The 14,425-nt window shown below is 37.8% G+C and overlaps 1 protein-coding gene across 1 annotated transcript in view; it reads left to right on the top strand.

The window, feature by feature from the left end:
• The window catches only part of DST (dystonin), a 434,612-nt gene that overhangs the window by 250,552 nt on the left and 169,635 nt on the right, over positions 1 to 14,425 (top strand). Inside the window, 4 exon segments of the mRNA XM_065400686.1 lie at positions 1,193 to 1,355; positions 2,895 to 2,978; positions 3,169 to 3,276; positions 4,210 to 4,308. Coding sequence (XP_065256758.1) covers positions 1,193 to 1,355; positions 2,895 to 2,978; positions 3,169 to 3,276; positions 4,210 to 4,308 — 454 coding nt within the window.

The following is a 14,425-nucleotide window of genomic DNA, read 5'->3' as shown; positions in this document are numbered from 1 at the left end:
CGTTTGTAAATATTGGTTCCAATTAAACATCTTTCCTTTTCTTTTTTCCCCACCATTTATTGTTATTTTGTTTACCCTGTTATTTGTTTATATGTATACCAAAATATAATTCCTCTGTCACACTCACTCTGTTTCATACACATACATGCACATGCACAGAGCATGTCCTTAGCATTATTGAAAGTAAGGCAGATTCAAAAGTAGGTATTACAAACCAGAATACCAGAGTTGTTAAATATAGGGTTACAGACAGGCAGATTGCTCTGAACCTACATCTCTGCTCTCTCTTTGGTTGCTATATTTGTATGGTTTTTAGGCACATTGTTAGGACTACAGCAGATGAATCTCAAGCACTCTGTAGACTCCAGAATCAGTTCGCAGGAAATAACACAGCTTGCCTTTGTCTGCCCCTCTGCTCCCATTTAACTGCAGAGTAGAAGAGTCTTAACCAGTTTCCACTTCACTCTCTGTGCCTGATTGATTTAAATGGCAGGCCCACAAACTTGAGTGGGTTTTCAATAGTTTCCAGAATCATATGGTTTAAAGAGGGATTTACCCAAAGAGGATCATTGACATTAGCATTTTTGGACATCTAAAGACTTTGCCTTTGTGCCAACTCCTACTTCGCTTGGGAGGAGTAGAGGATGTGGTCTGCTGGTCTCCTTCAGTGCAGATTTTGGCCCCATTGTCTCATGCTCAGAACCAAACCCACTGGTCACACCTAAAACACACCCACTTCTCGTCCTTCTGCATGGCAGTGAAAATTGCTTCTGCAGAGGCCTCCTCCACAGTGTGCTGGGGAATGTTGTGTCTAGTGCATGGCCTTTCTGCTTCTGGGCTCATTAATTTAGGAAACGTGCAGTGTTTCTGCTGTGACTGGACCTTCCCTGAACACCAAACCCGATTGAAGGTTTGACCCATAGTCAATTTTTTCTAGTATAAATGTTCTTTCCCTCTTCCGAGGGTGCTCTAGTGTGAAAATCCTCTTTAATCTTTATGGACTGTCATTAAGCTGGGGATCTCTGTGGTAGAAACTACCATTAATATATTTTAGTAAAAACTATTAAATTTCCTATTATGATGATAGATGGAGCTAGGACACCTGATACCTTTAAGGTTATGTTGACTTACTTACATCATTTTTTACAGTACCTTCTCCCCAATCATATCTCCTGTTCTCAAATTAAACCAGGTTGCGTGACTTAGAGGGTATCAGTAAATCTCTGAAATACTACAAAGATACTTACCATACACTGGATACCTGGATTCAGAAAGTGGAAGATACTCAGCGAAAGATTCAAGAAAACCAACCAGAAAACAGCAAAGCTTTGGCTAAACAGCTGAACCAGCAAAAGGTACAAAAAGGGAATCCCACCCTGGGGAAAAGTATTGAAACTAATAACTGGAGCCCTGTGGTTATTGAAAATACAAAATATGACAAAATAAAACAAAACAAAGTATAAACCAAAATGAAATGAAAAAAATCACCTCACAGCAGAGGCTCCCGTCCCTCAGGTCTGGGCCCAGCTCCCTGCTCCAGTTGTGTAGTGTACAGTGTCACAATATCACTTGTGCAAATTTGGTCTGGCCGCCCCTCTGTCATCATGATGGAGGGGAAGTGCCAAGTGCTACATCAGAACACCTGGAGCGGGGTGCTGAGCCCAGACCCCTGGACAGGAACCGCCTGCTACTGGGTGAGTGTGGGGCAGGCTCACTGTACAACAACCTTCCCCCCTCCAGGGTCTCCCATTCCCCGCCGGGCAGGACCCCTCTCCCCCACCTCTTCGCATGGATAAAATGAAATTCCCCAAAAATATAAAAAATTAATGGGGCTTTACTAACAAAAGCAAAAATATTTAATATTTAAAGCAGTGATGTCAATCGCCCTTTACCTATCTCAGATATCTCTATGACCCCTATTACTGTAGTAACCGAGCACGCCAGTCTTTTATCTTCACAACATCTCTTTGAGGTTGGGAAGTGCTGTTAATCTTATTTACAGATGAGGGTCTGAGGCACAGAGAGACAAAATGACTTGCCCAACATCATGCAGGAAGTCTGTGGCAAAGTGGGCTCTCCAACTCCTAGGCCAGTGTCCTAACCTCTGGGCCATCCTTCCTCTATAACGCCATCATTTTAAATGTAAAGTGTGATTCAGTGCTACTCATGATTATTGTGTCCATGAAAATATTCACACAAAGTCTTCAATAGGACTGCTTGTGTTCTGACAGTTAAGGGAGTGCTGCAGTGCTTTACTGGATTGGCACCAGAGTGCTCAGCACCTTACAGGATTGAGCCCAGGAAGGACAGCCATTCCCTAAATGTTAGGCAAACAGAACCACTTTGCGTGAATGTTCGATAATAGTGAATAATAAAGGGGTATGAACATGCCACAGTCAAACAACTGTTTGGGTGTCATCCAAATGTTTATGTAATCCCCTGATAGTGTGTATTTCAGGTCCCACTCTGTGCCTGATCCACCGAGGAAGTGAGTCTGTGACAGCCCTCATTAAAGAACCTGTCTCTTTAGCTAAAAATGTAGCAGCTTTTAGCCCTGCAGGTCTCCAGTTCAGTCCCAGTGTGTTGGCCAGGATGCAGGCACTGTTTTTACAGTATTCTACCAGCGGTACTCATGCTGGGTTGGATCTAACTCACATGGAACTCAATAGGAGTCTTTCTATTGACTTTCTAGGATTTAGATCAGGACCCAGGATTCCAACTAGCTATACAACACTGAAATGCAAGCAGTGCTATAAATAGTATGATGGTGGGCAACTTAGAAATTCTTATCATAATAATACTTATCAGCCATAACAAAGGGAGAGAAAAGAGTCATTATTATTATTATTATTATTATTATTATTATGCTGAAGATATACACATATATTTTACAGATGCTGGTTTCTGAAATTGAAATGAAACAAAATAAAATAGATGAATGCCAGAAATATTCAGAGCAATACTCAGCTTCAGTAAAGGTAAGAAAGATTATACACATATAATACAGTTTAATTTGATAATGTGTCCTTTACATGTATGCTGGTATTGTACAATGGATACAACATTTAAGCAGTGGTGCTTTGCTGCTAAATTGCATTATAAATACTTTATTCAATGTCAATTTGATAGAGAGTGCTGATAACTTTTCTGACTGCATTATTTTTACAGGATTATGAACTGCAGACAATGACATACAGGGCTATGGTTGACTCACAACAAAAATCCCCAGTGAAACGCCGGAGAATGCAGAGCTCATCTGACTTCATTATACAAGAGGTAGCTGGATGTTCTTTGACAGGGAAATGTACATTCATTTAGCAGCCTGTTGTAGAGTGGAGGAAATGCAAGACTGGGATTTATTAATAATTAAATATAGTAACCTCACACATGATCCTTACTGTACATAGACAAACCCTGACATGAATGTTATACATTTCACAGTATCTGGTTTTATATCTGGATGTTGGTGTTGATTAACAGTTAACAAAATGCCCATGAAAAACTTGGATGAGAAACATAGAAAACAGAGAAAAATAAAACTGTTTATTAATACAGTGGGCCAGATCATGTCTCAGGCTGCCACCCCAGGGGGCGCTTTCACCATCACTGTGGTGCCACAAGTCACTGTTGTAGCAGATTCAGAGGCAGTGCCTCTCTGCAGCCTATTTGTGGAATTTGTGCTCCTATGTCATCCTGGGGCTTTGGAAAATTTCCACCTCTAGGGGGTGGAATTTTCCAAAGCCCCAGGATGACATAGGAGCACAAATGTCATTCAAGTTACTTTGGTACTTTTGAAAATTCCACTCTAGTGCTACAGTAACTCCAGTACCAGATGAGTTAGGATCTTTGTGAGTAGGAAGATTATTTCCATGAGTTTCTTTTCCTCATATTCTCCCCCCCCCCCCGAGTTTCACCACACCAGTTACATACCTAGCAGATACAGGTCGCTTCCATTCAGCCTCTTACATACCAGGCTGACCATTCTTAGGATCAGTTGGTCCTGTGGACAGCCTGTTTATGTGGTTCTTTATGACTATTGTGTCCCTTAAACCAAGATCAAGATTTGTCTTATGAGCTCTGTGCCATATATAACTTTCCTAAAGGCCAGTTTAAGTCTAGAAGTAGTTCTTGGACATTATTTAATGCATTCGAAGTCACTGTGAGTGCTACCATTTTCCCCTTCCCTTTTCCTCTTTTATTTCTATGCAGTTCATGGATTTACGAACACGCTATACTGCCTTGGTGACCCTGATGACCCAGTATATTAAATTTGCTGGTGACTCTTTGAAAAGACTAGAAGAAGAGGAGGTAGGTCACAGGAAAACAGAAACCATTTTGTTGGGGGCAATAAAACAACTATTGGACTTGGATCATAATTTTAGCTGGAAATACTAAGAACTGAAATGCCTTATATACTGCACAACCATGGGAATATATGGATATTGGACTGTGCGCCTATCATTCTTATAAGCACTGATGTATATTTGCAAAGTCCTCACATTCCATCAGTCCTTCCAGATGGGAGGGTCACATTACAGGGACCCACTGTGATTCACTGAATTCTGCAGAGAAGGAAATTATCTACAGGACAGGAGAAATTATAATGCACCGGGACAGTTTTACTTAAGACCTGGCACAAATTAGCTGGCGGTGTTTGGTCCCTTTGAGTAAAACATTTCTTTACACTTTTTTATTTCTAAAAAACAAGGAAAATATTAAAGTATAGCTCTGTAAAGCAAATAACCTAAATTTCTACCACAAGCCGTCCATCTTTATAAATCATAATTCATCATCTATATTCATAGATAGACAATACTTGCTTTTTAATTTTTGAACGTTTCATTTGAAGTTTTATTTTTACAGCAAAAACCACATTGGATATTTGGAATGTGGACTGTATTTATTTGGTGTATATTTTAGGGCTGGATATATGCTGTACTTACAAATGCAAGCTGAAATTTGCCCCTGTGCAGAGAGCCAGCCCAACTCCCATGCACTATTAATGTCCTATTTAAGTCCTAGTTACTGTGCTTAAGTAGGACCTAAGCGGTGCTTAGGTCTTCCGTTATCCTTCTGCACAGGGTTGAATTTCACCTGCGGTGTGCACACTAGCTTGCTTTTAATGGATAAGGAATTTTTTATTTAAATAGGGGAGTGCAATAACCCCTTCACTAATTCCTTAAGTTTGCTTCAATGACTTTTAAATGTTTAGGCTTCTTTTTTCTTTTGTCATTCTTCTGCATTGATTCTTTGAGGCAAATGAATTTTTTTCACAGTGAGCATGAGGTCTCGTTAACAAGAATAAATGGAGACTATAAACTATTTGTTCAGAAATACATAGTTTAAATCAATGCTTTAAAGAATTAAACAAAGAATATTATCTACTCTTTACTTTCTTTAAAAATATCGTGTGTTTCTAAAGCAATTATATATTTACTCTTTAAGGATGATAGGGTCTTAATTTATACACTGTATCCTTATAGCTTTTCTGCCAAATAATATACTGTATGGTTTGTCCAGTATAAAAAATACGTAAAACAGGATTGGAGTTATTTTAACAAGTTTTAATTTTTAATATTTATTTACATAATCATTGGACAAGACCCTGGATCCTTAAAGGGATGTTAAATAATCTTGCTGCCAGCTTTGTCTTTGCTGCATGTTCTTCCTGTCGCATACCTCTGAACAGACTGATAACATAAATATGAAAAGTGTGCATCTTTTTTTTTTTTTAACCATGTAGCATCCGTTGCATGAGATATCACCTTTACATGCTAAGTAGCCTTTATGTGTATAATTCACACTGCTGGTAAAAATGAAAACAAAAAAGAAAAATATCTAGAGACGAAGAAATTTGTCGGGTTTGGCTGGTTGGTGTCACGTTTCTCAAAAATAATTGAATTTTATAAACCATTTTTGTCTGTTCCGAGCTGTGTCTTCAAGACTGTCTTTTGAAAAACATATGCAGACTTCTACTTCCTTGATAACTTCTTAGTAGATAATGTAAGGTTGCTTTCTAATTGCAAAACAATATAATAAGCTTCCTTTTGGAATCAAAGTAGCGTATCATGGAGCTTTTCTATTTCAAAGCAGAAACAATCATCATTTTTTTCTGGGATTATACTTCTAATCTCTTCCTCTGGCATTCAGGACTTTATTCTATCCTTGTCTTTGTTAAGAATTCTGAGTGATATCATTCAGAGTTTGGTGCACAGAAGAAGGGTAAAATAAGGCCCTTGCTATGAAGTCTATGAAATTTAAAATCTAAATTTAAACCTGTGTGCTGTCAGCTCAGCGTGTACCTGCTGAGGCTGAATTCCAGAAAACCATGATGATAGCTGAAGTTTTTGAACCTTTGGGATGTGATGAAGCAGTTGAACAAAGACAGAAAAACACAGTAGGCGAAAATCCAATAGACGAGAGAGATTTGCAGAAAGATAGTTCTCATAGTAAATCTGAGAGAAGGTGGAAATTCAAATAAAAGAATTCAATACTGACAGAGGTGATAAAATCATAACGGACAGAACATCAAAGCAACTATTGAAGCCTCATGGTCAAGAAAGTGCTGGTAGAAATAATGGGGAAGAGCAGCTATATACAAGAAAGGAAATAACCACCCTTTCTGGTAAACAGCATCAAAACACAGAGAATGGTAGAAAAGGATATCCAGTTCCATGTCAAATTTGTGTCAGTGTTAATATAAATGACGATTCTGGTGCGGCGTGAAATCAACCAATTGCTGATGGAATGAGACAGGAAATGGGGAGAGCCAAAGAAGTTTTCTGAAGTATTAGTGGAAACCATGTTTTAAGAAGAGCAAGGGAAGATGCTCCAACAAAGGAGAAACTTGGGGTGTATTCAGAAACTAACTTTAAGCTAATGATGAAGAGAGATGATGTCATTCAAAAGACTGGAAGGTATGCTGTGGATGCCAACCCGAACAGGCAACAAGAACATCTTTCAATGAGACCGCTTGCTAAAAATCTACATGCTAAAGATCATAGCCTCAAAGGAAGTAGTGACAATGTGTGTGACAATGTAAACTCTGAAGACAATGAGTTGCAAGAGAGTGATGAAATTATATCAACTGTAAAGCAAGAAACCACCCCCAGAGAGATGAAAGTATACAAGGGAAGTGAAAAGACAACAAAGCTGAACTTGCAGCCTGTGAGGAAGACAAGCATTTCTGATGCAGGTGAAGGGAACGCAAACAAACTCCATAATGCCCCCTTGGATGACAGTTGTTTTGTAGCAGAAAACAACTTTCCAGAAAGATCAACTCTAAATCCAACTCAAGCAAAGAATATAGTTCAAGCAAATATTGCATATCTGTTTGGTTTTTCTAAGGGAAATACCACAGAGAATCAGTGTATAGAAAATGCTTCAGAAACACTTATATTAAATTCTGAAAAGTCAGGAATACACAGTGGTCCAGATTTAGAGGCACAACGTTTAGGGGAGACAAATGTAAAAATAGCCAGTTCAATGAAAGAAATAATTCCAAGGGAAGAGAATATTTTCCCATTTTCAGAAACTGAATTAGCAAAACACAATTTAGAAATGACAGTAGAGAAAATAAAGAGAATTTGACACAGATTAAGATTCATAGTTTGGCCAATACGGGCATCAGCTTGAACAAACAGAGTGTAGAGGATGAAGCTTTATTGCTGGTTGCAGAAATGCAGAGTAAAGGTAAAAATCCTAGCACCAAGGTACCTGGAATAGACTATAAGCTCCAGACAGTAAAATATGAAAACACCGAAACTGAACATCCATTCTGGGAAAAAGAAAAGCAAATAAAAAGTAATGACATGGGTTATGAAGAGAAAAAAGAACAGAAAAAATATTGAGGTACCAGTGGTTTCCTCTTAATGCAAATCAAACTCTAATTAAAAATAATTGTCATTCAAAAATCAGTCTAACTCAATATTTGAATCTTGGACAAAAAGATCTGAAAGTGGAGCTGATTTAAAGTTGATTGAGCATAACTAAAAATTAATATATTAATAATCTATTAATCAGTATCGATTTAGAGATGGCAAAACAATTGATTTTTTTCAATAATTTTGAATTTACTTAATCACATTTTAATATCATAATGTATATCTCCCAGCTGATGCTTTACATTGCTGATCAGAAAGAGCGCAAGATTGCATAACAGAAAACTTAATTTGTGATCCTAGATGCAACTGCAATCAGATTCTCAATTTTAATTGTCTAAAAACACTTTACATTTAATATGTTTGTTGTGTAACTGTCAGCATAAAAGGAGATGCTCCAAAGCTGATCCAGTTTAATCCCAACATTTGTAAGGGTATGTCTGCACTGCAATAAATGACCCACAGCAGCAAGTATCAGAGCCTGGGTCAACAGACTCAAGCCTGTGGGGCTCATGCTGCGGGACTAAAAATAGCAGTGTAGAATTTCAGGCTTGGGCTGGAACTCGGGTTCTGAGACCCACATCCTTTGTGGGGTTGCAGAGCCCAGGTGCCAGCCTGAGCCCGAACGTCTACAATGTTGTGTTTAGCCCCACAGCCTGAGTTGATCCAGGCTCAGAAACTTGCTGCTGCAGGTTGTTTTTTATTTTTTTTCAGTGTATACCTATTCTAAGTGTTTATTTAAAATCATCCAAGCGAAGGAGGAAAAGAGGGAATGAAGCTGCCTTTTCATTAGCACTTCTTGAGATATGTAAGTGTAGTCTCATTGCAACTGAAATCAGGCAAGTCTGTTAAAATAAAATAACCTTCTGTTTATTAGAAAAATTGCTTGCTTTTCACCTCACAGTAGGCCTTGCTTTCACTAGGAAGAAAGGTGTGTTCTTACCTCAAGTTAGCTAACATGATAAAATTCTAGTGAAGACAAGGCAATTGCAGTTTGAACACGTTAGCAGGTCGAGATGAAACCTCTTCTCCCTCCTAGTGTCTACCTCCATCTGCTTATGCGTGGAAACTACTAACTGCCCTCTCTTCATTAAGAGTTTACCAGCTCCTAGTTAACACGTGTTAGCTAACACATGGTAAGAAAACACCTTTTTTCCTAGTGTGGACACATCCTGAGTGTAGCTTCATGTATTGTTTCTTTTCTTGGAGAGATTTCCAAATTTGTGTTGTATTATGTCTGTTGTAAACATAAAACGCTTTAAATTCCTACTGAACCAAACTGGAAATGCTGAACTTCCTTGACCTGTGTGATCCTTGCATATTGTGTTTTGTTCATTACTTGTTGTAGCTATTTGTTTTGAGCAAGAGCATATGCAAGTGGCTGTCTGACTTTTCTAACCGTTAAGTGCTTCCTGAGTAACAAAAGAGATTCTTTGGGATTTCTCCCCTTTGCGGATTCCTTTATGAAGGATTTTTTCATCTTGAACTAACGGTTTCTTGTCTGAAGCTTACTATGTAAGGAGAAGGTGATGGTGGTGGGAACTGCTCATCCTACTGTATTGACATGCCGAATACATGTTAGTAAGTATTTTCAACTATGTCTTGAAAATAATACAACAGATTTCACATGCTATATTAAAAAAGAACAGATTTAAACATATTTGTATATTTTAAATTTTCTTATAGATTATAAACAATGAGGCGGCATCAGCACATGCAGCATATTCAGATCTGATGGAGCAACAAAAGTCAACAATTGATGAGAACAGAAAACTTATGGGAAAGATAAATGAGCTTGAGAAGATGTTAGAGGAATTGAAGAAACAAAAGTTCCATGTAGAACAGGAACTCCCCAAAGTAAAGGAAGCTGCAGAAGATGCGCTGAAGAAACAGCAGAAGTATGTGGAAGAGATATCTTTTCAGAAAACCAAGGCTGAGCAAGAGGCAAAGCGGTATCAGACAGAGCTAGAGAGCATTGCAAAAGAGAAAGTAGCTGCAGAGCAGGAGTTAGAACATGTAAGGCAGCTCACCTTGCAGGCAGAGGCTCAAAGAAGTATAGTTGAAGAAAACCTCAGAGCTTTTAGAACTCAAATAGAGGAAAGTACTGCTACTAGAAGAAAACTTGAAGAGCACCTGAGAAGGAAAGACACAAATCTTCAGGATTTAGAGCAGCAGAAAAAAGCTTTAATGGCAGAACTGAGGAAAAAAACAGAAGGAGAGGAAAAGCTTATGAAACTAATAAAGCAAATGGAACAAGATTTTGAGTATCAAGGGAATCTAGCAGAAAAAAAGCCCCAAGAAAAAGAGAAAACTGAAGCTAGAAGGCAAATAGTTGAAGGCAGATATTCCTTAATAAGAGAAAGCGTGCAGTCAACTTGCACATCTGTGCAAGACAAGCATTATCGGGTTGACTCTGAAATTATAGGTTTCCAGAAAAAACAAGAAATAAAGAAAGTAGAGGAGCTTAAACAGCAGGTAGATGAGCTGACTATTGCCAACAAAAAGGCTGAAAAAAACATTAAAGATCTAAAATACGAACTGAATGATCTTGAACTTCAAAAAGCATCAGCTGAAGAAAAGGCTCGTTTACTAAAAGAGAAATTAGATGATGCCAATAATACACTTAAATGTCTGAAAATTGAGTTGGACCAAAAAGATCAGGTAGAGCAGGGATATTTGCAACAATTGAAAGAACTCGATAGGCAGCTGCACAAAACCACAGGTAAAGCTGAAGAGGTAATGCAAGAGGCCATAGATCTTAAGAAAATTAAAATAAATTATCAAGAAGAGCTGAAATTTCTTCAGCAGGAAAAGGTGCAATTAAAGAGGGAAGTAGAGGAATTGACTAGATCCCACACACAAATTGAAATCACTGTTCAGCATTTAAATTCACAAATCAACTCTCTCCAGAAAGAGAAGCTGATAGCTGAACAAAGAACACAGTCATGCAAAGGAGAAGCAAATAATCTGCAAGATCAGTATAAAAAAATCCAGGAACAGCTGCTTCAAAAGACAAGAGCAGAGAATGAAAACCAACAGAAGATTCAAATGGTGAAAGATGATTTGGCCAAAAGCAATCGTTTGGCAGAATCATTGAAACAAAAGGTCGAGGAGCTTACCAGATCGAATACTGAAACCAAAATAATGATGCAACAAATTCAGTCTGAATCAGAGAGGATCATTCTGGAGAAACAAAGTATTCAGAGAAAAAATGATGCCTTAAAAACCCTAGCAGATGGTTTTAAAGAACAGCTACGTACCACAAATGAACAGTTGCACAAGCAGATAATAATCGAGCAAGAATTCATAAGTAAAGTCAAAAGTCTAGAAGATGACCTAATAAAAACAAAAACATTAGCCAGCGAATTTAAACAGAAGTGTGATAAGCAGAGTGCTTTCAAACTGAACACTGAGATAGAGGTTAAAAATCTAAATGCACAACTAAATGCTTTCACTGTTGAAAAGAGGTTGAGTGAGCAGAAAATACAGCTACAGCAAGCTCATATACAAGAGCTAAATAGTAAACTGAAGAAGCTGCAGGATGAATTCTATCAAAAGACCCTAGATGAACAAATGGCACGCAAAAAGATGGCTCTGTTTCAGGAAGAGTCCATTAGGTTTAAACATTCTGCAGAGGAATTTAGAAAAAAAGTTGAAAAACTACTGGAATCCCATAGCATCACTGAAAATGACATTTCGGGTATAAGACTGGAATGTGTCACTCTTCAGCAAGAAAAAAATATGGCTGAAGAGAATATTAAATTGTACAAGATGCAAATTGAAGATCTGCAAGAAAGACTTCAGAAATGTCGTGAGCAACTACAACAAGGAAAGCATGCTGAAATGGATTATTTTCAGAAATATCGGAAACTTGAGGAGGAATTGGAGGTACAGAGGCGTATGGTGGAGACCCTAAAACAGGATATGGACGTGCCAATGAAGGAACGTGAACACCAGTTCCTAATGTTTCAGAATGGAGTTAAGCAACATCATAACATAAAAGATTCTATATTCAAATTGGACTGTGAGAAGAAGGTAAGGGAGTTTAATTACCTGGGAGAAACCTCACCTAGAGATTTAGAACAACTTCATCCATGTGCAAAAACTACTTCTTCGTTGTTAAGACAGAAACAGGAGAGACAGGTTGATATAAACATTCCAGGGTTTAAAATGGATCGATTAGGAGAAAAGAAGCTGCACCTGGGTGCTGATGATACAGAACTAAAAGAGGCACAGCTCCAGTTGTCAAGAACAAACCAATCCCTAGAAGATGATACAGGCCAACAGTCTTTTACAGAGTTTGTTTCTCAGACAAGCACCCAGCTCCAGATAACTTTTGATAAAACAAACCCTATGACAAAAATATCAGAAATAGACAAATTAAGAGATAAAAATCTTCACACTTCCTGGCATGAAGAAGAAAAACATGGAACGGGACTAGTAAAGCTCATGCACCCTTTGGAGGTATACTCTAAGTTTTGTTGACATTTGCCTTGCTCTGGTGCTGGTTTTTACTGTTCCATTCTTTAAAATGTGGTATTGCTCTTCTATGCTCTCTGTTGTATACTTTTTTTTATTCTGGTGTATGGGGACTTCTTCTGCTTATCTGTGAATACAAAAAAAGACTAAAATACTCAAATATTTGCAATAGGATTATTTGAATCTATATTTTTGTTTGTTAAAGGTTTATGTACATTATAGAAATTCACATACAGTGATTATACTCAGTTACGGTTAAAAGTGCATTGAGTGATATCAATAAGTGCAGGTAATAACAAGCACAGAATAAAATTTCTACCTTGCATTTCAGCCACATTCCCATTAATCTATCCCTTTTAAATAAATATTTGAGGTGTACAATTTTAAAAAAAAAATCTAGTTAATTATATTCTGTGCTATCCAGGCTAATAAAATTTCTTATTCATGATTTCTGCTGTTCACTTTCTCCATTGCATTCTTCTGGTGGTGGACTTTGGACTGAATTGTGTAAAGTGCAAATTACGTTCTCCAGCTCTATTGCTCATTGTGTCAAAAAATTCCTGTTTACAGATAGTGAAGAGCAAGCAATATGATGTGCTTGTTGAAGTTACAACATTAAAACAAGAAAATGACAAGAATCTTGGTAATGAAGACAGGATGTTTGAGGGATACCAAACATCTGAAGGTTTAAGGGGAGAAGATTTTCCAAAGATTAGCTCTTTCTTAGAGGGCAAGAATATGAAGAATGTTGATATGGTTCACTATGAATATTCTGCTGGGGAAGATGATCTTAAATTTCAAGGTCTCCGACATGATGTAACTGCCAGGCAGTTGGTTGAAGTGAAGCTTCTAGACAGGAGCACAGTTGAACAGCTCCATTCAGGGCAGAAGTCATTTGATGAGGTTCAGAAAAGTCTTGAAATGTTTTTAACTAAGCCTACTGCTATAGCTGGGCTGTACATTGAATCCAGCAAAGAAATAATCTCTTTTGCTTTAGCAGCAAAGAAAAGAATAATTGAAAAAACATTAGCATTAGCATTTTTAGAAGCCCAGGCTGCCACGGGTTTCATCATTGATCCCACAACAGGTCAGAAATATTCTGTCGATGACTCAATTGTTAGAGGACTTGTAGATAATGAATTCAAAGGTAGACTACTTGAGGCAGAGAAAGCAGTTTTAGGATATTATTGTTCTGGTAAAATAATATCAGTGTATCAAGCTATTGAAGCTAGAATCCTGGAAAGACAAAAAGGTAAAAATATTCTTGAAGTCCAGGTTGCAAGTGGGGGAATTATTGACCCTGTAAGAAGTGTTCGTATTCCTCCAGATGTCGCAGTGCAGCTAGGCTTGCTAAATAACACAATTTTAAAATTTTTACATGAAACTTCTAGTAATGCAAAATGTTTTCAAAACCCAAATAATAGGCAAGCCATGTACTACTATGAATTGCTGAAAATTTGTGTGTTTGATGTAGATAGCAAATGTGTTCTGCTTCCAGTTGGGGACAGAAAAATTACTAGCCCATCAGCAGAAAAAGTTCATAAGATTTCCGTAGTAGACATCAAAACTGGAACAGAAATGACTTCATATGAGGCTTATCAAAGGGATTTAATTGATAAAAGTACATATCTTGAGCTATTAGAATGGGAATTTCAGTGGAAGGAGTCTACATGTTTTGATTCCCGTGGAAACTCTTCTCTTTTGCTAACAGATCTCAAAACTGGAATACAGTTTAATATTGAAGAGGCATTAACACAGGGTACAATTGACAGAACATTAGTCAACAAATATAAGGAAGGCCTCATCACAGCTAATGAGTTTGGTGATATTTTGCTGAGCAGTTCACGACCATGTAAAGATTTGAACAGCCCTATTGCAGGATACTGGCTTTCTGACACCAATGAAAGAATTACAGTTCTAAAAGCCTCACGCAAAAACTTGGTGGATAGAATTACTGCCATAAGGTGTCTTGAAGCTCAAGCCAGTACAGGAGGCATAATTGATCCATTTACTGGGAAAAAATACAGTGTTTCAGAAGCTTTGCAAAGGGAGTTAATTGATGAAAT

The sequence above is a fragment of the Emys orbicularis genome, chromosome 3 (assembly GCF_028017835.1).
Source record: "Emys orbicularis isolate rEmyOrb1 chromosome 3, rEmyOrb1.hap1, whole genome shotgun sequence".
NCBI classification, from domain to species: Eukaryota; Metazoa; Chordata; order Testudines; family Emydidae; genus Emys; species Emys orbicularis.
Note: the sequence above shows the minus strand (reverse complement) of the source record. Positions and strands in the feature narration are given on the sequence as shown.